Raw genomic sequence first — 22862 nt, 5'->3', positions numbered from 1 at the left:
TGCTATTTACTTACCTTCAAACGTTAATAAAACCTCCCAGAAAAACTTTTAGGAAACCATAGTAAAACGTTCTCAGTACCTCTCTGCAACCTAAAAATGAACGTTCCCAGAACAGATGAACTCATCACTTCTGTTCTCAGAACATTTTAAAAAACGTTCAGTTTTACTGGTCAGGAAACACATGGTGAGGAAATGTATGTTCCCACAACTTCGAAGGAACCAAATGTGCTAGCTGGGTTGTAATTTGCTCAAGGAGGACACAGATTACATTTTATCTGAACAAACTATAGGCTTAATTTGAAAGCTCCCATTGAAAAAGCCAATTATTTTGACTTTCATTGACCTTTGAGGTTTTGCACATTAGGCCTACGTATGTTCCCCTTTATGCATTTGCCAAATGTATGTTGCTATTGTGCTGTAGAATTACCCTAATAGCCTATTTGTTACAAAATCCCCAATGTCACTTTGTAAGTAATAGGCCTACAAGAAGATAGGCATATGAGCACTTAGTTCGCTTCTGTGTTTGTTAAACCGTCATCTAAGCCTAGCCTACTCTCAGACAATCATTTGGTTTATGAAACTTTTTTCAGCAGTTTACATGGTCAGTTAATAGTTATGCATGTTGTACTTCAGGTCCTAAAGGTAGGCAACGCACCTGATTGGTGCCCATTAAAGCCCAGTTTGGAGGTGCCAATTTTGGCTCAGTGGTTTAGTTTCTACGTATTAGTTTTAGTGAGATCATTTAGGTGACATCAAAGGGAAAGGGGGATAACTCGTCAGTCAACTGAATGCATTCAACTGAAATGTGTCTTCCGCATTTAACCCAACCCCTCATCAATCAGTCAATCAGTCTCTGTGCCATAAGAGTTGATTAAGACATTATTTCTATGCTTATTCATTTATTAATGTAATTGCATATTAGTGTATCAATTCCTGACATCTCGCTTGGCCTTGAGACACCCTGTCTATTCTTTCACACTATCTGTATAAATGCTTATGGCTCTGGTCTCTCAGCTTCCCATTTGTGTATTAAAAGATTCAGTCCAGTTGATACAGTGAAGTTGAGGGGATCATTTGTTGTTGGTTGATTCGGTCCAATATGGCATGGATTATGTCTCACTTATTAGTGGAATGCCTATCTCGTTGTTATTCAATGCCCACAGTTAAAAAGATCTAATATGGAAAAGTATGTCAAATGAACCTAATAGGCCTAATGAAATGTTAACATTTTAATGATCATAAACCACTCCATTTGAATTATTTGAATACCCTTGATTTGAATAGCCTAGTATCCTTTTACATTAGCCACGTCTAGGGCTAGGCATAGTGATGGCATTATTTATAATCAGGTGCATATTGAGGCTTTTTTTTAAACCAACAGATGGCGATATTCACCCATGCTCACCATTTTATAGGCTACTCGATGTCAACAGTGGATTGACTGGCTGCACTGACGGCTCCACACTGTTCTCCAATTATGGAATGCCTAGTGTATGGTTGGCCCTGTGAGCAGCACAGCATATAGACAATTTAGGCTCCGTCTCATTTTTCTTTCCACGCTCCATATGGGTGGCGAACGCGCATCATGCATGCGCATACGGCAGCATTGATACGAGAAGATCTGATTCGATTTTCAATGTGGAAAAGGGAACAAACACAGGCTTTCATCGAATTGGTTAGAAAATGCACACGTCCACCAAGAAATGCAATATTGTAGAGCATGTAGCTATTCTCTGTTCACATGGGGTTGTCTTTGGCTAAAATTAGTGTGGCGTTTTGATCGGCGACAGCAGCTTTGGTTTTGACTTGGGGATATTCCCATAACATATTTTTTACGTTTACATGTTGAACCCATGAACTCTGTGACCCCAAGAATAATGGAATATTGAAGATGGTAGTGGAGAAGTCTAGTCCTAAGAAATTAATCAAGACCCTAGGTTATTTTTTATTAAATTGAGCGCAGAATCAACAATAACAAATATTGCAAATAGTGTCATAGACTGTTTTAGGATAGAGTGTTCAAAAAAAAAACTGCAGTTCGTGTAATGTGTGCAATTCATTTATTGCGCACAGACAATAGCTTACTCGCATTTATTTATCCACACATCAACACTGTATGCCAACTGCAGAAAGAACATGTGCCTGAAAAAGTTTAATAACAAAATGTATCTAATTGTCATCACCGAAATCTACGTTGAAATGCAGAAGTTCCTCTGCCTTGCTGCTGCTGCTGCCAGGCTGTGGTCACTGCACTATTGAGCACAGCATCATCGCGCGCTCAGACACACGCGGGCATCCTACGAGCTGGAGTTCCGAGAGCACTCTGGCCCGTTCGTTTTGTCTCCTTATGATATCTTATCGTTGTCTTTTGTTTAGTTTTTACACGGAAAGAAAATCATTCTGTGGTTGATGGTTTCGGTTGCCTGCCGCAAAATTGGAGTACTTTTGGGTTGGAATGTTTTACGCATGAAGTCAGCTGGATGTGTTCCGAATGTCGGACCTCATGCCCCGATGTTTTCAATGGATTTGAATAGATTGGAATAAAAGCACGAAGTTTTTTTTCTAGACGTTCTATCAATTCCATTGTAACAAGGCATCGCACGGATAGATACGCAATGATCTTCGTCACTCTTTATGTCGTTCTGCCTCTTTTAGGTAAGTTTTAGTTTCAAGGCCTATGACTAATATACACGGCAAATGCCCAGTGGAAACATACAGTATATAATCTACATTTGTAAATTGACAATGATAATCAGTTAGAGGCCAGCTGAGATAAATAAATAGCAAAATTGGTGGTCGTTATAGAGCGAAATGGGCCATCCAAATGCGTGTCATGCCCAAAGACTAGTGAAAAGTCAATTACGAGCTCATGTATACTAATCGAAGTGAATTGAGTTCTAATTCTGAACTAGACACAACTAAAGACCGTGACAATTCATTATCATAACCTATATAGGCCTACCCTTGTTACAGCCGACGTTGCAAAAGCATGTACGTCATATTTAATAACTTTACTTATCCTTTACTTGTTTATTTTTTGTTGCACAAATTGATAGGCTATGAAATGCATTGGACGCTAGTATTTGACTAGTAGTCTATGAGATGTTTGTGTTGTTGTTATTGTCACCTTAATTGTATGGAGTTGCGTAATAAAATACAATCAATATTTCAATATCTAAAACAGCTTTCATTTAGTTTAATCTCTGAATATTTATTGAGACCAAATCGCGTATTGTCTACAATATTTAACATATACACGACAGAAACATTATTATTATTATTATTATTATTAGCCTATAATTATTTATTTATTCTCTCCACAGATGTTTTGTATGCCCAGGAGAATGCTCTTTCTGGTCCCAACCGCCTCGATTGTGTCAAGGCGAGTGAGCAGTGTATGAAGGAGCAAGGATGCAGTACCAAGTATCGGACAATGAGACAGTGCGTTGCTGGAGGGAAGGAGAGAAACTTTAGCATGGTGGCTGGACTGGAGGCGCAGGACGAATGTCGGAGTGCCATAGACGCAGTCAAGCAGAGCCCCCTGTACAACTGCAGGTGTAAAAGGGGCATGAAGAAAGAGAAGAACTGCCTTCGCATCTATTGGGGAATCTATCAGACTTTGCAAGGTATGCACTATCATTACAGTTGGCTACAACACAGCAAGCACACAATAATTGTCAGAAGTCTATACATTAATATATATTTTTTAAATCCCAGACCTGCTGTATGATTAGGCCTAATGTATTAATGGACCATGTAAACTGATAAAGTAAAAACCGATTCAGTAAGAAAACACCACATTATTAGGCATGTGAACTTTCCCACCAGTGCATACTGGGAAAGGTAATATCCTTAAGACATCTCTTGGAATGAATCGAGTGTAAAGGCACTTTGCACTCATTATCTTGGAGTTGATCATACACAAAAAAGTGTACTGCTTAATCCCAGTGGCCAGTGGGGCAGAATGGGATCTCAGTTGTGCAACTGACCACTATACCTAATCAACTGTAGGCTAATGAGTTGTTGGGCAGCATGGACATTGACTGACCCAGATACCCATCCCATGTGTATTTGCATGGCTGTTTTAGGCTGTGTTTATACAGGCAGACCAATTCTGATCTTTTTTTCACTAATTGGTCCTTTTACCAATCAGTTCTGAAGAATATCTGATGTGAAAAGATCTGATGTGATTGATCAAAATACCAATTATTGGAAAAAATATCGGAATTTGGCTGTCTGTGTAAAGGTAACTTTTAGACAGGCAGCCCAATTCTGATATTTTTTTCACCAACTGGTCTTTTGATCAATCAGATCAGATCTTTTCACATCAGATCTTTTTCAGAGCTGATCTGATAGGTCAAAATATCAATTAGTGTCTAAACACAGCCCATGGTAGCTCACAAACATTTAGTGAAAACAATAATCCATGTGCATGCTCTTTAAATGAAGTCGTTCTATCTAGCTATACTGGACAAAAATATAAATGCAACATGCAACAATTTCAAAGATTTTACTGAGTTACAATTCATATAAGGAAATCAGTCAATTGAAATACATTCATTAGGCCCTAAGCTATAGATTTCACATAACTGGGAATAGTAGGGATGTGGATCTGAAAACCAGTCAGTATCTGGTGTGACCACCATTTGCCTCATGCAAGCGCGACCAATCTCCTTCGCATTGAGTTGATCAGGCTGTTGATTGTGGCCTGTGGAATGTTGTCCCACTCCTCTTCAATTGCTGTGCGAAGTTGCTGGATATTGGCGGGAACTGGAACACTCATGTAAATTCAGAGCATCCCAAACATGCTCAATGGGTGACATGTCTGGTGAGTATGCAGGCCATGGAAGAACAGGAACATTTTTCAGCTTTGTTTCAGAATATTCAACTATCTGTCAACAGCTCTGGTGGACATTCCTGCAGTCAGCATGCCAATTAGATGGTCCCTCAAATCTGAGACATCTGTGGTAATGTGTTGTGTGACAAAACTGCACATTTTAGAATAGCCTTTTATTGTCCCCAGCACAAGGTGCACCTGTGTAATGATCATGCTGTTTAATGGATGGATTATATTGGCAAAGGAGAATTGCTCACTAACAGGGATGTAAACACATTTGTATACAACATTTGAGAGAAAGCACTTTACATGTTGTGTTTTTTTTCTCAGTGTATCTGTTTGTCTGCAACATTTACATGCCTATTAAGACTGCAGGAGTATGTTAAAATCACATTGTATTTCATTATTCCTTTCAGGGAACGATTTCCTGGAGGACTCCCCTTACGAGACCATGAATAGCCGGCTGTCTGACATGTTCCGACTGGCCCCCATTATTTCAGGTAAGGACATGGATTTATTAAGAGTTTACGATTCTGCCACTTATTACGAAGTTCATGGATGGACGCCTGGCTTCTTTGTGAAAGTATACAGATTAAATGCTGGCTGTGCATGTTCTTAGTGGAATTGTGTTTAAACATTTTTACAATCCTCACACTTTCCCTATTTCGCCCCAATGAAATGCATGCCCATTGTAAGTGATCTTGCATGGAGATCTATAGTTCTGAGTGTCCAATGAGAGCTCAACACAGTATGGTGGTGTGGAGTTGGTAAAATGACAAAAATGCGTCACGTTGGAGCATAGATTATTGGGCTGTGTTTAAATCGTACATCCTGTGTTTAAATCGCACATCGTTGTCAACAATTCGATCTGCGCATTGGTAGTTTATGAGCCGCCTCTAGATGGCAATATTCTCCCTTATTTTCGATCACATAGGCGCAATCCATTGATGCCTTGGTCTTTGTTATGAGGAACTCCCATCCAGTGCGCGTGAGTTGGCATATTGTGTGGCTAGTGATGGGGAATAAGAGAGTCTGAGATTAGTTTAATAAGCACATTGAAATGGGACAATTTTGTCATCAATTGTGATAGAGACATAAACAGCAGAAACCTGAAGTGCTTGGGCAAATAAGAGACATCCAAATAACGTTTCCAGAACAATGACTCCAATTTCAGAAAAGTGGAAATGGCTCATAAGCCATTGTATATGTTAGTTAGAATACAGCCAAACGTCAATGCTCCATTTGTTGCCTAGGAGCATAGTTCATATTAGGAGCATAGTTCATATTAACAGCCCCAGACATTTTCCGCTCTGAGCTACCAGAACCTGAGAGATTTATGAGAAAGCTCTCAGAATCTGAAGGTGCTTCTTATTCCCTTTTGAAAAGCTCTTTATGTTGATTGACGGTTGCACATTTCTTTCTTAGCGACAGGTCTCACAGATCATCCATTCCACCTCATCATGAGAGATTTATGGGCCAGGCAGGGTGAGAAGGAGACAATAAGGGTGAGAGGGGAGACAGGACGGGTGTCAGAGAGGTTTAGGTCAACACAGTGCCTCTCACAACCCCTACTCCCAGGCAGCCCTATAACATGGCTGTCTCAGTAAGGCTTAGAGGACTCATAGATCAGCCGACTGATTCATAGTAAGGAACAAAGGGAGGCATTGTGAGATGTAATGAATCTGTAATAGGCCCCTGCTTGGGACCTGAGCCTAATAATCTCCAGTGACACTCTAGGCATTCTCCTATGCACCCTCCTGATTATAGTGAGGTTTATTCCTGATCTTTCCTACACACCCCCAGGCCGTACAGTCCTTATTCCCACCTCTACTCTGGGTACTGTAGGCCTCCGAAGGACTAAACCAGACATAAAGCTGGAACAATATCAGTGAAGCTTATAAGGTACACAGCTGCCTTAAAGAACACTGGGAGTCCTTAATTGTTATTAAGAGAAAATAATAGAATAATATTAGAACAGCAGCAGAAATGTGTGAGGAGGATGTGGATAGCACTGAGCGTGATTGCATGAACATATATACACACACACACACACACACACACACACACACACACACACACACACACACACACACACACACACACACACACACACACACACACACACACACATATGCACACTACACACACACAAGTTTGTGCACAGCACACAGTTCTAAGTTTAATTAAATTATTTTCAAATATTTTCTCCGGGCAGATAGAATGCTTTTAGCCGTACGATGAGTCAGGGTGAGTCACTTTGAAGTATGAGTAAGTCAGTCTCTTAATGTGGTGGAAGTTGCCACATGAGAAACTTCAGTAGAGTGTACATCCCAGGAACAGAACATATCATCTCATTTTGATGTGATCTACATTTGCCATTTAATTCACATTGAGAATACTATGAGCTCCAAAAAAGTTACAAAATCTTGAAACACGAATTAAATCTGCAGATTGCAAATGTATAACATCAGAGACCACAACATGCTTCTTTGCTGGAGCTGAGTTTTGTATTTTTCTACTTCTTCTAATACAAGCGGTGCATCTTGTTTCTTTCCCCCTCCATTTCCTCATAGAAAGAAACCCTAAGTCTCTCAGCGGGAACTACCTATATTGATGTCTGTTTCACTCTATTAAATGGCCCATTGAATGCTTCTGGGCTTCCACTGTCTGCAGAGCTCATTGCTTCTCATTATCAAGAAGTGTCATGCTGTTGCCTGTGCGCCAGGCTAGGGTATAGGTGAAACATACTAAGTTTGGAGTAGTTCCTGTTTCAATGGCCACAAAAGCCACAACTGCTGTCATAAGACAGACATGGTGAGTCATCTCATTCAAGGGATGTGCCCTTCTTTAAATAGGTTTGAAAGTAAATGGTTTACTCACACAGTCACACATCGTTCAATTACATGCAGAGTTCACCACAGTGCACCTGCTCATGGATGAAGTACCAGATCATTGAATTAATTTTGTGCATTCCTTTGTGTGCGTTTGCATGTGTGTGCGCGTAAGCAAGAACGTAATGGAGAATAGAGGAAGAGAATTCAATAAAATTGTTCCTTTTCCGCCCACCAGTTTGCCATCTTGTGATGCACTGATGCATAGAGAAGGCAATGAGAGCCCATTTCTCCTAGATTCAAGTGGACTTGCATTACTCCCAGACCATTTGCCCCTGCTGAAGAGGCAAGCAGTGGAGGAAATGGATGAATACACAACACAGTTTCATATTACCGTAGTCTTGAACACTCACTGGTCTGGAGCCTCTCATACTGACCAATGTAAATATTTTTCCCCCCTCGATTTTTAGAACTAGAATAATAAAATGCTTGTTTGCTGTATGAGTGGAATAACATTGGAGGTTGACTCTTCAAAGTCTAAACCAAAAGGAGTTGTTGATGTACTGTAGCTTTAAACTGAGGAAATGGGAGAAATGTTCAATATGGTCTGGCTTATCGCCACAGAGATATAGCTATGGTACAATCACTCTGTGGATAAAGCCCCTTTTAAATGTCAGCCAATTGTCATTTACTGTTCAGTGTGCCAATAACAAAAATGAAACCCGTGGTCAAATGTGACACAAAATGTAAAACAGAGTCTTCTGTGCAGCATGGGCTGGCTGGACTGAAATTGCCTATATGATGAGGTAGTGGTGAAAAAAGGATAAGGACATCAAAAAATCTGGGAAGTGCTATGATGAATAAAGATGGGTTTCTACATCACTCCATTATTTTCTAAGACCTGTAGAGGACCTTTCCCCATTATGTTTTTGTGGTTTAAGCTGATGACAGATCATGATGCTGATTATGAGGTCAGCACGTAAACATGCAAAAGTGGCATTTAAAGCATTTAAAGGATTCTCTCCAAAGTCTTTGAGCTGTGTATGTGTGAAAACCCATGTAGTCCCAACCTTGCAGACGGACCACACAGCACCTTAAATCCCCATACTGACACGATGCTGAGAGCCTGTCAACACAGCTCACTGCTGTTGGAATGCCACTCTTATAATGAACTCGGAGTCCAGCGGTGAATGAGGACAGACTGCCACTTGGGTTCTTATAGAGTGAGAGGAGGGAGAGGAATGGGGGAGAACAGTATTTGTGTTGTTTGGACTCAAGAGTACCTCTGCACTTTCTGATGTGTTGGGAGAAGTATTACGACAGCTCCAACCCTAGATTCCACCAACCAACCAAAACCACTCTCAATGTTATTGCTTTGGTGTTTGACTCTCTGTACTTTCCCCAACTGAAAATGTTTGTGTGAGAGAAAGAGAATATAAAATGGAGATGTCTTTGATGGTAGCATTTCCATATCAATATTCCCTCTGCCACCTGACAAACAAATGTCATTAAAATGGCTACTTTGATAAAGCAGCTCCATTTCCCCCGTTTGGCTGTTTGTGTCAGGATGTGTCAATCACAGGCCAAGCCTGGGCCTTTGATGTTGGGGTACAGCTGTACTCTTATCTGTTAGAGTTGTGGCCTCAGCCTCCTCAGTGAGCACTGACTGAGATAGGTGTTCTATGTTAACGTTCCCTTGCTGCCTCCTTCCTACTTTACAAGGGTTTTTTGTTCCGCTAAAGACTCCCAAATCCACCTAGAGTGTAATGTCATAGGGAGACTTCTCATCTGAAAGCTAATCAATAGCCAGGCATGTTAAAATAGAAACCTGAGGCTGTGAGTACAAAAAACTATTGATTTGTTTTTTCGCCCGAGCTCTTCTGTTGGACTGGATCAAAGGATAATCCCTATGTTGCTGGAGCTCAGGTATACGGTTCCACAATGCACATCGGTCTGGAGGAGTCGGGACTCTCCACAGGGTTGTCTTGACTCCTCCACTCTCATTGTCCGTCTTAGAAGATGTAGGGCAGGGGTTCCCAAAAATGTTTGCACCATGACCCCACCATGTAAAGAATGTGATGTAATCAATAGCCAATGTTTACTCGTTTAATTGGGGCTATGACAGTCTATTACAATTCCATCTGGCAGCATTTTTGGACAATATTTAAATCTTAAAGAAGTATGTGTTGAAGTGACTGAAATGTATCAGAAAGATTTGGGAAGGTATTGGGAAGATACACAGGCAATCATTTTGTGTGACCTTCTGTGTAGAAAAGAACATCCTCATTGATAATGTTCCTTTCCCCCCAGTCTGATTAAGTGCCTGGTCTTGCCCACTCTGTTCTAATGAGTCCTTGTGGGCATTGTAGCGGGAAACACATGACATGGATGTGATCCTCAGAGTCTTATCTTTCAGTAGATGAAACTGTTAAAAAGCCAGTTTTTTACAACCGCATCTAGTGGCTACCCGGAAGTTCTGGACTTAATGACTCGGTTCTATGAACCAATGACAAGTTTCTCTTGCGACCCCATTTCCAAATCAGGCGAATCCTAGTTTGGGGAACGCTGCTGTAGGGACTGATTATAATATTAGATCTCAATAAAGATTTTTAATACTCCTTCAAATACCACATAACTGCCTGGATGTCTGTTGTTGTCTGTCTGTTTGACTTTCATCCAAAAGTCCATAGCTGTCCTTCCAAGTCACACGGAGGATTTAGCCACAGGTCGAGGAGCTTTAGCTGCTTAATACACAGACACCGTTCCAGACATTACTCTCACAGCTGCAGCTTAATGGCAGAATAATGCTAACAGCAGCATCAGGTTGCAGCCTTGTCCCTGCCGCTAGCTCTATGCAGCCAAAAAATAATTTAGTTAAAGGTGACCAGAATGGAGTCCTCCTGGGAGGTTTCTGATTGGATATAAAGTGGGAGAGTGATTCATCACAGTTAATCAACGCTCCTGACAGCTCGAATCAGCAGGGGCGCCACATGTGCCAGCTACATCTATTGCTTTTCTGCCCAGATGCATGCCAATTATCCATAATGCAAACATTGAGGTGTCAGTATAAAGTCAGATAGATGTCGTGAGTAACCATGTTTGATGAAATATTCACTGGCTTCATACAAAAAAAGGTCTATTGTAGTTGTTTGGCACAATATATTTTTTTTTCATTGGTTAGGATTCAATTGATTATTATGCAAAGGCGTACATACTCTATCCTAGGATACTTTTCTTGGATGGGCAAGACCTTTAAGTACATACAGTACATTACTAAAAGTGTGTGGACACCTGCTCGTTGAATATCTCATACCAAAATCACGTGCATTAATATGGAGTTGGTCCCCCCTTTGCTGCTATAACAGCCTCCACTCTTCTGGGAAGGCTTTCCACTAGATGTCGGAACATTTCTGCAGGGACTTGCTTCCATTCAACCACAAGAACATTAGTGTGGTCGGGCACTGATGTTGGGCGATTAAGCCTGGCTCACAGTCAGCATTCCAATTCATCCCAAAGGAGTTCAATGTGGTTGAGGTCAGTCAAGTTATTCCACACGGATCTCGACAAACCATTTCTGTGTGGACCTCGCTTTGTGCATGGGGGCATTGTCATGCTGAAACAGGAAAGGGCCTTCCCCAAACTGTTGCCACAAGGTTGGAAGCACAGAATAGTCTACAATGTCATTATATGCTATAGCGTTAACATTTCCCTAAACTGGAACTCAGGGGCTTAGCCTGAACTATGAAAAACAGCCCCAGACCATTATTCCTCCTCCATCAAACTTTACAGTTGGCACTATGCATTCGGCAGGTAGCATTCTCCTGTCATCCGCCAAACCCAGATCCATCCAGAGAACATATTTCCACTGCTCCAGTCCAATGGCGGCAAGCTTTACACCACTCCAGCCAGCACTTGGCATTGTGCATGATCTTAAGCTTGTGTGTGGCTGGAAACCCATTTCATGAAGCTCTCGGCGAACAGTCGTTCTGCTGACATTGCTTCCAGAGGCAGTTTGGAACTCGGTAGTGAGTGTTGCCCTTGAGGACAGACGATATCTACGCGCTACATTCTTCAACACTCGGTGATCTCGTTGTGTGAGTTTGTGTGGCCTACCACTTGGCGGCTGAGCCGTTGTTGCTTCTAGACGTTGAGCCGTTGTTGCTTCTCCACTTCACAATAACAGCAATTACAGTTCACCGGAGCAGCTCTAGCTGGGGAGAAATTTGACGAACTGACAGTTGGAAAGGTGGCATCCTATGAGTGCCACGTTGAAAGTCACTGAACTATTCAGTAAGGCCATTCTACTGCCAATGTTTTTCTATGAAGATGTCATGACTGTGTGCTCAATTTTATAGACCTGTGTGGCTGAAATAGCCAAATCCACTAATTTGAAGGGGTGTCCACATACTTTTGTATATATAGTGTACATGTAGATGTTTAACCCTTTTTAGCTGTTTGTCTGTGTGTCTGTGACTCTTTTAATCATGATTTAATGTTTTGTTTTTAGTGGTAGATCAGCTTTAATTTTGGAGAAAGATTGTGAATTCTATCAATTTAATTGTTTGCATCAATTCTAAACCCCATATTTTTTATTTACAAAAAAGAAAAGTCAACTCTAACACCCCTCTCCTGATTGGAGTAAAGTAACGGACAACAATACTTTGACGCTACTTAGAACTATTTTCGCTCACATGTACGGTACAGGTAGTTAAATAATTATATATGTAGTCCTAATTTACTCTTTCTGCAAGTGCTGGATTTTCATCCACAGTAACCCAACTTTCCCAGTATAATGCCATTTTGCAATTCCTTTTGCAATACATCCCTCCATTTTAATGTGATGTCTTACGAGGATCTTGAACCTCCCTATTTGTAATATTTCGACTGCCCTAAAAAGAATTACATTACCATGAGTATAATGATATTTCCCATTGACTTATTGTGTTTTTTCCGATCCCCTAACAATACAGTTATGGCTGGTAATATTAGTAGTCTTTTGACTGTACAGAGCATTTGTGCTGCAGCACTTGTCTCGAGAGAAACCCCCCCCCCCCCCCCTTTTAATAACAGTTTTAGTCAAGAAACTTTCCTGGAAAAATATACATGTCTCCAGTATCCAGCTGTTTTTGGCTTTGTGCCATTCTTGATCACAAGTATGTTAAATGAGGGCATTGATACATAGATTCAAATTTTTCACATTCTAATTTCCAAATCCAAATCAAATGTTATTTGTTACAACAGGTGTAGACATTACCATGGAATGCTTACTTACAAGCCCTTAACGAACAATGCAGTTCAATAAATATAATTAATAAAATATTTACTAAATAAACTAAAGTAAAAAAATCTAATCAATCAAAAAGTAACACAATAAATGTACATAACAATAACGAGGCTACATACAGAGGGTACCGAGTCAATGTCAATGTGCGGGGGTACAGGTTATTCAAGGTCATTTGTAAAGTGACTATGCATAGAGAATAAACAGCGAGTAGCAACAGTGTAAAAACAAAGGGGGATGGCCATTTGATTAGTTTAGTTGTTCAGCAGTCTTATGGCTTGGGGGTAGAGTCCGTTAAGGAGCCTTTTTGTTCTAGACTTGGCGCTCCGGTACCGCATGCTATGCGGTAGCAGAGAGAACAGTTCCTCTGACACCTTCCTCTGACACCTTCTAGTATACCGGTCCTGGATGGCAGAAAGCTTGGCTCCAGTGATGTACTGGGCCCTACACATTACCCTCTGTAGCGCCTTATGTATTTATACCTGTGTTCGTTTTGTTCGTGAAACCTACCAGCGTTTGTTCCCCTGCTCCTGCCTGTTTATAGGCTGTCTCATCTTCTATCATGTTTAAAGGTATGACCCAGATGCAGACAGTGTCAAAGAAAAAAAATTATATTCCTTAAACAAGGCCAGGCAAACGACAGGTCAACGGCAGGCAGGAGTCATTAACCCAGAGAGGGTGCAAAGGGTTCAGAACGGCAGGTAGTCTCAGGGTCAGGGCAGCCAGGGGTCAATAATCCAGTAAGGTAGGGTAAGGTACAGGATGGCAGGCAGGCTCAGGGTCAGGCCAGGCAGAATGGTCAAAACCGGGAAGGACAAGGAAAGAGGAGCAAGAAACAGGCAGGAGCAGGAGAACAAACGCTGGTAGGTTTCATGAACAAAACAAACACAGGTATAAATATATATCGGATAATGGGGAAGATGGGCTACACCTGGAGGGGTGTGGAGACAAGCACAAAGACAGGTGAAACAGATCAGGGTGTGACATCTTCAGATCTTCCATTTGGGTTTAGTTCGTGTAAATCCATCATTTGAATGTATACTTACCAAATTACCAGACAATCGTGAGCTGGCATGTAGGCTAAATACTGTGGATGTTATCCATACATGTCTTACTTTTGTTGAAAGTATAAATTACAGTAAATATCCCCCTGACCTCCTGAGTCCTATACTACAAATCAGGTTCGAGGAGTTAGCGAGGTAACTTTGGTCAACTCTGAGTTCAACTTGGGATAACAGGTCACACAAATGTGGCTCACCTTTTAGCCAGGTACATTTCTATGGCAATGAATCCCTCAGTACTAACCTGCTCTGGGTTAGGCTAACTCTAAACTAGGCTAACTCTAAACTAACTAATCCTGAATGAAGTATCTGAGCCGTGAGTTGAGGACCAATGAAATCATATTCCCTCCCTCTTGCAAAGATCCCTTTCATCACTGATTAATTATTCTATTACTTGCTTTTTTGCGTTAAAAATAGTCAACTTAAAATAACTACAGCGCCTTCAGAAAGTATTCATACCCCTTGACTTATTCCATATTTGGTTGTGTTACAGCCAGAATTTAAATTGGATTAAATATTTTTCTCACCCATCTACACACAAAACCCCATAATGAAAATGTGAAAACATGTTTTTATACATTTTTGCTAACTTATTAAAAATGAAATACTGAAATATTTTACATAAGTATTCCTGAGTGAAAAGGTGACATTTGGCAGCGATTACAGCTGTGAGTCTTTAGAGGGTAAGTCTCTAAGAGGTTTGCACACCTGGATTGTACAATATTTGCACATTATTCTTAAAATAATTCTACAAGCTCTGTCAAGTTGGTGGTTGATAATTTCTAGACAGCCATTTTCAAGTCTTGCCATAGATTTTCAAGCCGATTTAAGTCAAAACTGTAACTCTGCTACTCAGGAACATTCTATGTTGTCTTGGTATGCAAATCCAGTGTATATTTGGCCTTGTGTTTTAGGTTGTTGTCATGCTGAAAGGTGAATTGGTCTCCCAGTGTCTGTTGGAAAGCAAACTGAACCACGTTTTCCTCTAGGATTTTGCCTTTGCTTAGCTCTATGTTTCTTTTTATCCCCCAAAAACGTCCTAGTCCTTGCCGATGACAAGCATACCCATAACATGATGCAGCCACCACTATGCTTGAAGGTATGGAGAGTGGTACTCAGTAACGTGTTGTGTTGGATTTGCCCCAAACTTAACACCCTCTATTCAGGACATAAAGTTACTTTTTTGGCCACGTTCTTTGCAGTTACTTTAGTGCCTTATTGCAAACAAGATGTTTTGGAATATTTTTATTCTGTACAGGACTCCTTGTTTTCCCTATGTAATTTAGGTTAGTATTGTGGAGTAACTACAATGTTGTTGACCCATCCTCAGTTTTCTCCTATCACAGCCATTAAACTCTGTAACTGTTTCAAAGTCACCATTGGCATCATGGTGAAATCCCTAAGCTGTTTGCTTCCTCTCTGGGTTAGGAAGGACGCCTGTTTCTTTGTAGTGACTGGGTGTACTGATACACCATCCAAAGTGTAATTAATAACTTCACCATGCTCAAAGGGATATTCAATGCCTTTTTTTGTTGTTACCCTTTTTCTCCCAACTTCGTGGTATTCAATTGGTAATTACAGTCTTGTCCCATTGCTGCAATTCCCGTATGGACTCGGGAGAGGCGAAGGTCGAGAGCCATGCGTCCTCCGAAACACAACCCAGCCTAGCCTCACTGCTTCTTGACACAATGTCCGCCACACCAATTTGTCGGAGGAAACACTGTACACCTGGCAACCGTGTCAGCGTGCATTGCACCCGGCCCACCACAGAAGTCACTAGTGTGCGATGAGACAAGAACATCCCTGCAGGCCAAACTCTCCCCTAACCCGGACGACGCAGGGCCAATTGAACACCGCCCCATGGGTCTCCCGGTCATGGCTGGCTGCGACAGAGCCTGGACATCGCCTATGGGCACGAACCCACCATCGCTGGACCAGACAGGACTGGCAAAAAGTCCTCTACACTGACGAGTCACGGTTTTGTCTCACCAGGGATGATGGTCGGATTCGCGTTTATCGTCGAAGGAATGAGCATTACACCGAGGCCTGTACTCTGGAGAGGGATCGATTTGGAGGTGGAGGGTCTGTCATGGTCTGGGGCGGTGTGTCACAGCATCATCGGACTGAGCTTGTTGTCATTGCAGGCAATCTCAAAGCTGTGCGTTATAGGGAAGACATCCTCCTCCCTCATGTGGTACCCTTCCTGCAGGCTCATCCTGATATGACCCTCCAGCATGACAATGCCACCAGCCATACTGCTCATTCTGTGTGTAATTTTCTGCAAAACAGGAATGTCAGGGCCAGCGATGAACCCGCATCTCAATCCCATTGAGCACATCTGGGACCTGTTGGCTCGGAGGGTGAGGGCGAGGGCCATCCTCCCCAGAAATGTCCAGGAACTTGCATGTGCCTTGGTGGAAGAGTGGTGTAACATCTCACAGCAAGAACTGGCAAATCGGGTGCAGTCCATGGTGAGGAGATGCACTGCAGTACTTAATGCAGCTGGTGGCCACACCAGATACTGACTTTTACTTTTGATTTTGACCCCCCTTTGTTCAGGGACATTTCTGTTAGTCACATGTCTGTGGAACTTGTTCAGTTTATGTCTCAGTTGTTCAATGTTGTTATGTTCATGCAAATATTTACACATGTTAAGTTTGCTGAAAATAAATGCAGTTGACAGTGAGAGGGCGTTTCTTATTTTGCTGGGTTTAGATCTATGCCCTTCTGTTTGGTTACAGACTTCAATCCATATATTTAAAGTGTTTTTTTATGAAAGGGTTGTTTATGAGACTAAAGCTTTAGGTGGGCTAATTTAGCAAAGCTTTAGGTGGGCTAATATAAGGTATAGATTCCAATGTAGCAAGGGTCAGACACTAAAATTAATAAAATTTCCAAATAAGTTGTTTGAAAAAAAAACATAGGGAATAGGAAACTGTAAGGTTTGATATATTCTTTACACAATTGACCCAACCAGTAAGAGAAATTGCTCAATTCTGCCATCTATACAATTCTTCCCCAAACTTTTTGAGAGGTGGTGTGTAGTTCAGTTGATATGTCTTAATAATTTCAGAAGAAATTTGCAATCCAAGATATGTCATTTTCTGAGGTCTCCAAGAAAACGGCTTGTCTAAGATTGGGTTCTGCATAGTTTCCCTGTTAAAAGGCATAATTATACTCTTCGATAGGTTTACTTATATCCTGAAAAGGTCCCATATTCTTTCAGGATGTCAACTAATGATCGGAGTGACATTTCTGATTTAGTGAGGTAAAGCAAAATGTCATCAGCATATAGCGAAACCAAATGTTCACGCCCACCTATACGAACACCATGGATGGATAGATGAGATCTAAAAGCTTCTGCCAGTGGCTCTATAGCCAAAGAAAAAGGAGAGGACTAGCGGGACTACCCTGTCTTGTGCTATGTGATAGAGAGAACATTGAGGAAACCGTTCCATTAGTCAGGATCTGAGCTACTGGACATTTGTACAGTAATCTAAACAGACATACATACTTAGGTCCAATATTCATCCTCTGTAAAACTTCAAACATGTAGCTTGATTTTCCACATCTAATGAAGCCGCCACTACAGGTTCTTGGTCATTTTCTACATAATGCAAAATATTAAATAATCTTCTGATATTATCAGCAGATCTTTCCCAGGTTTTAACAAAACTGTGATCAGTGCCTGTTCAATTGTGTCTGGGAGCAATTCTGACTCTGGCATAATTAAACATATTGCAAAGAGGCTCAATTAGTTTGGGTAAAAAGGATCAATAGAATTCAATAAGCAATCTGTCTATCCCTGGTGATTTTCCCCCAACAGTATTGAAAATGGATTCCATAATTTCCTTGGATGTAGTCTCTTTCTCCAAAGTGCTCTCAGTCCTCATCAGTTAAAGTTTGTAAATTGAGTTTGTTCAAAAACTCGTGCATTGTGGCAGGGGTATCACCTTCAGACTTGTACAATGTTTCTTAAAACTCCCTACAGACTAGATTAATTTCCTCAAGACTGTGAACAACTGTGTTATTGGGCAGCTTAATAGAGCCAATAGCTCTACTAGCTTCCTCTCGCCTTATTTGCCAAGCAAGCAACTTTCCTGCTGTTATATTCCAATCGCTTTGAGTCAAATTTTTGTGGAGTTCAGTCATCAAATGTTATACTATGTTCATTTTCCAGATCTCTAATTTCTTTCTCCAACTAATCTACTTGAGCATTATACATTTTACGAGCACCTGAACTATGGGATATTATTTGCCCCCTCAGATATGCAAGGAGAGCTTCCCATAAAAGTAGGGGGAGGCAGAGTTGTTATTGGTGCTAAAAAAATATGTTGATATGAGTGTTCAGAAATTTTACAAATGTGGGATTATTTACAGTGCCTTGCAAAAGTATTCATCCCCCTTGGCATTTTTCCTATTCTGTTGCATTACAACCTATACTTTAGATTGATTCCCAGTGGGTCAGAGGTTTACATACACTCAGTTAGTAACTTCCTGACTGATGTCTTGAGGTGTTGCTTCAATATATCCACATAATTTCCCTCCCTCATGATGCAATCTATTTTGTGAAGTGCACCGGTCCCTCCTGCAACAAAGCACCCCCACAACATGATGCTGCCACCCCCGTGCTTCACAGTTGGGATGGTGTTCTTCAACTTGCAAGCCGCCCCTTTCTCCTCCAAACATAACGATGGTCATTATGGCCAAACAGTTCTATTTTTCTTTCATCAGACCAGAGGACATTTTTCCATAAAGTACGATCTTTGTCACCATGTGCAGTTGTAAACCGTAGTCTGGCTTTTTATGGCTGTTTTGGAGCATTGGCTTCTTCCTTGCTGAGCAGCCTTTCAAGTTATGTCGATATAGGACTCGATTTACTGTGGATATAGATACTTTTGTCCCTGTTTCCTCCAGCATCTTTACAAGGTCCTTTGCTGTTGTTCTGGAATTGATTTGCACATTTCGCACCAAAGTACGTTCATCTCTAGGAGACAGAATGCGCCTTCTTCCTGAGCGGTATGACAGCTGCGTGGTCCCATGGTGTTTATACTTGTGTACTATTGTTTGTACAGATGAACGTGGTACCTTCTGGCATTTGAAAATTGCTCCCAAGGATAATCCAGACTTGTGGAGGTCTGATTGATTTCTTTTGATTTTCCCATGATGTCAAGCAAAGAGGCACTGGGTTTGAAGGTAGGCCTTGAAATACATCCACAGGTACATCTCCAATTGACTCAAATGATGTTAATCAGAAGCTTCTAAAGCCATGAAATCATTTTCTGGATTTTTTCAAGCTGTTTAAAGGCACAGTCAACTTAGTGTATGTAAACTTCTGACCCACTGGAATTGTGATACACTGAATAATAATTGAACTAATCTGTCTGTGAACAACTGTTGGAAAAATGATTTGTGTCATGCACGTAGATGTCCTAACCGACATGCCAAAACTATAGTTTGTTAACAAGAAATTTGTGGAATGGTTGAAAAACGAGTTTTAATGACTCCAACCTAAGTGTATGTAAACTTCCGACTTCAACTGATTTATACCTGTTCTGAAAGGCCCCAGATTCTGCAACACCACTAAGCAAGGGGCACAACCAAGCGAGTGGCACCATGAAGACCAAGCAGCTCTCCAAACAGGTCAGGGACACAGTTGCGGAGAAGTACAGATCAGGGTTGGGTTATAAAAAAAATATCAGAAACTTTGAACATCCCACCGAGCACCATTATATACATTATTAAAAAATTGAAATAATATGGCACCACAACAAACCTGCCACGAGAGGAGCACCCACCAAAACTCACAGACCAGGCAAGGAGGGCATTAATCAAAGAGGCATCAAAAAGACCAAAGATAACCCTGAAGGAGCTGCAAAGCTCCACAGAGGAGATTGGAGTATCTGTTGATTGGACCACTTTAAGCCGTACACTCCACAGAGCTGGACTTTACGGAAGAGTGACCAGAAAAAAGCCATTGCTTAAAGAAAAAAAATAAGCAAATACGTTTGGTGGTCGTAATAGGCATGTGGGAGACTCCCTAAACATATGGAAGAAGGTACTCTGGTCAGATTAAACTAAAATTGAGCTATTTGGCCATCAAGGAAAACGTTATGTCTGGTGCAAACCCAACACCTCACATCACCCCGAGAACACCATCCCCACAGTGAAGTATGGTGGTGGCATCATCTTTCTGTGAGGATGTTTTTCATTGGCAGGGACTGGGAAACTTGTCAGAATTGAAGGAATGATGGATGGTGCTAAATACAGGGAAATTCTTGAGGGAAACCTGTTTCAGTCTTCCAGAGATTTGAGACTGTGATGGAGGTTTACCTTCCAACAGGACAATGACCCTAAGCATACTGCTAAAGCAAAATGTAAGTGTCTTAAGGGGAACATTTAAATGTCTTGGAATGGCCTAGTCAAAGTCCAGACCTCAATCCAATTGAGAATCTGTGGTATGACGTAAAGATTGCTGTACACCAGCGGAACCCATCCATCTTGAAGGAGCTGGAGCGGTTTTGCCTTGAAGAATGGTGAAAAATCCCAGTGGCTAGATGTGCCAAGCTTATAGAGACATACCCCAAGAGACTTGCAGCAGTAATTGCTGCAAAAGGTGGCTCTAAAAAGTATTGACTTTGGGGGGGAATGTTATGCACACTCAAGTTTTCAATTTTTTTGTCTTGTGTTTTGTTACACAATAAAAAATATTTAGCATCTTCATAGCATGTTGTGTAAATCAAACCATACAAACTCCCCAAAAATATATTTTAATTCCAGGTTGTAAGGCAACAAAATAGGAAAAATGCCAAGGGGGGTGAATACTTCCGCAAGCCACTGTATGTGCCAAACCTCCACCTTTTTGTTTTTACTTTTATTTAACTTGGCAAGTCAGTTGAGAACAATCTCTTATTTTCAATGACAGCCTAGGAACAGTGGGTTAACTGCCTTGTTCAGGAGCAGAACAACACATTGTTTTACCTCGTCAGCTCAGGGATTTGATCTTGCAACCTTTTGTTTATAAGTCCAACGCTCTAGCACTAGGCTACCTGCCGGCCCACCTTCTTGTGGGTGGTTGTGTTTTACAGCAGAGCAGAATAATCTGATATACATCTTAGTAAATACTTACACCCAGTAGTTGAACTTCCCTTGGCTGCAGGAATAAGAAATATGTCATTTCTTAGAGTAACTATTTTGGACAGGGGAGTAAAATTATTATTCTTTAACCTTTTGGTTGTGAAATCTCCATAATTCTACAAGTCCAAAATCTTTCATTTCTGCTTTTAACATTTTATCTGCCTGTGTAAGGTTGATCTATCACTGGAAGGGTCCAGTACCAAGTTAAAATCCCCTGCCGTTATCATCTCTGATGATGTGTACGTTAACTTCAAAAAGATGTCTTGGTAAAATGTAGGAACATCATGGTTAGGCCCATACACATTCACAATGGTAATGGGCTCAGTGTTAACGAAACTTTGAATGATCACAAACCTAACCCCTTTGCCTTTATTCTGAGATTGTATCTAAAAGGGGCAATGCTTATTAATGAGTATGGCCACCGCTCTTGCCCGAGAGGTGAAAGATGAATAGTATACTTGACCCACCCACTCTCTTCAGTGTATCATGCTCAAAGTCAGTCAGGTGTATCTCCTGAAGAAGAGCTATATCAACCTTAAACTGCTTTAAATCATCCAGAATGCATTTGCGCTTGAGTGGGCATATAGTACTCCTAATGTTAAGTGTCATAAATATATAGGTATTAGGTGACGACATCTTTAAAGAAAATAAGAAATGGGGGAAAGATGGAAACAAAATTGCAGTGAGTGTGTACAACTTGTCCAAAATGAAATTATGAAAGTATAAAATAGTAAACCTCGCGTGAGCTAATTCCCTGACCCTACCACAAACCCACCAAACCCCTTCCCCAACTGAGGGTGTTAAAGAACCCATATCCTTAGACGCTAGTCTTTAAGCTAGATGTACCTGCTATGCTAGCATCACTCGAATTAGGTTCATTCTAAATTATATGTATATGGCATTAGAAGTGCATTGACCGTTCCTTGTAACATGAAAATATTGTTAGTCGAGTAACAAAATACAATTTGAATCAAAGCAACAAACATTGGCAACAATAATGACCGGACTATTTAGCCCCACTTGAGCATGTCTCAACAACAACAACAAAAACAGAGGATGCATTCATAGTCACCAACGGAGCCTACCCGCACACCCATATGTCAGCCAATCGGCATTCTCCAATGCGCCCTGAAACATGTGCCACGCAGCGACAAAAGCGGTGACCACAAACGCACCCAAGCAGCACAGGAAAAAAGACATCGAGCTATGATGAATAAATGAAAACCTTTACCAGACGATAATTATCATCCCTCAAATATCAAATAGGGATAAGTAGTTAAACAATCACCATCCTCCTGAGTTCATCCTCCCCTCAAAAATATTATATATACACATGTACGCACATACACAACTGTAAAGCGATCAGCTAGCTGGCAATTAGGCGGCCAGCCAGTGAGTAGCTTATCCCTGCTACGGTATCACTAATGCTAGCATACATCTCTAACAATAAACAAGCCAGCAAACCTAATAATAGCTCAAATTCCCTGAAGTAATATAAACAACATAGTTAGGCTTGAAACCCAGTCAAAAGTCACATAACTATTTAACCAAACCTGAATGGACCTCTATGCTCAAATAAAAGTAATAATAATCAAAATCATCCTCGAGTTTAGAGATGGCGACTTTCAACTTCTTGTATTTTTGGGACCATGTCCTCGCGGACGTCCAGGATGGCACCCTGGTGGTCAGCATGGTCTTTTTCTAACTTTGTCACT

The 22862-nt window shown here is 41.1% G+C and overlaps 1 protein-coding gene across 1 annotated transcript in view; it reads left to right on the top strand.

The window, feature by feature from the left end:
• Positions 1 to 1598: 1598 nt before the first annotated feature.
• LOC109899769 (GDNF family receptor alpha-1) overlaps positions 1599 to 22862 on the top strand; it is a 109033-nt gene continuing 87769 nt past the window's right edge. The window contains exons 1-3 of the mRNA XM_020495281.2: positions 1599 to 2655; positions 3324 to 3626; positions 5254 to 5337. Coding sequence (XP_020350870.1) covers positions 2616 to 2655; positions 3324 to 3626; positions 5254 to 5337 — 427 coding nt within the window. The 5' untranslated portion in view covers positions 1599 to 2615. The remainder of the gene's footprint in view (positions 2656 to 3323; positions 3627 to 5253; positions 5338 to 22862) is intronic.

The sequence above is a fragment of the Oncorhynchus kisutch genome, linkage group LG11, assembly GCF_002021735.2.
Source record: "Oncorhynchus kisutch isolate 150728-3 linkage group LG11, Okis_V2, whole genome shotgun sequence".
In the NCBI taxonomy this organism is placed as follows: Eukaryota; Metazoa; Chordata; class Actinopteri; order Salmoniformes; family Salmonidae; genus Oncorhynchus; species Oncorhynchus kisutch.
This window is presented reverse-complemented; position numbering and strand designations above follow the sequence as displayed.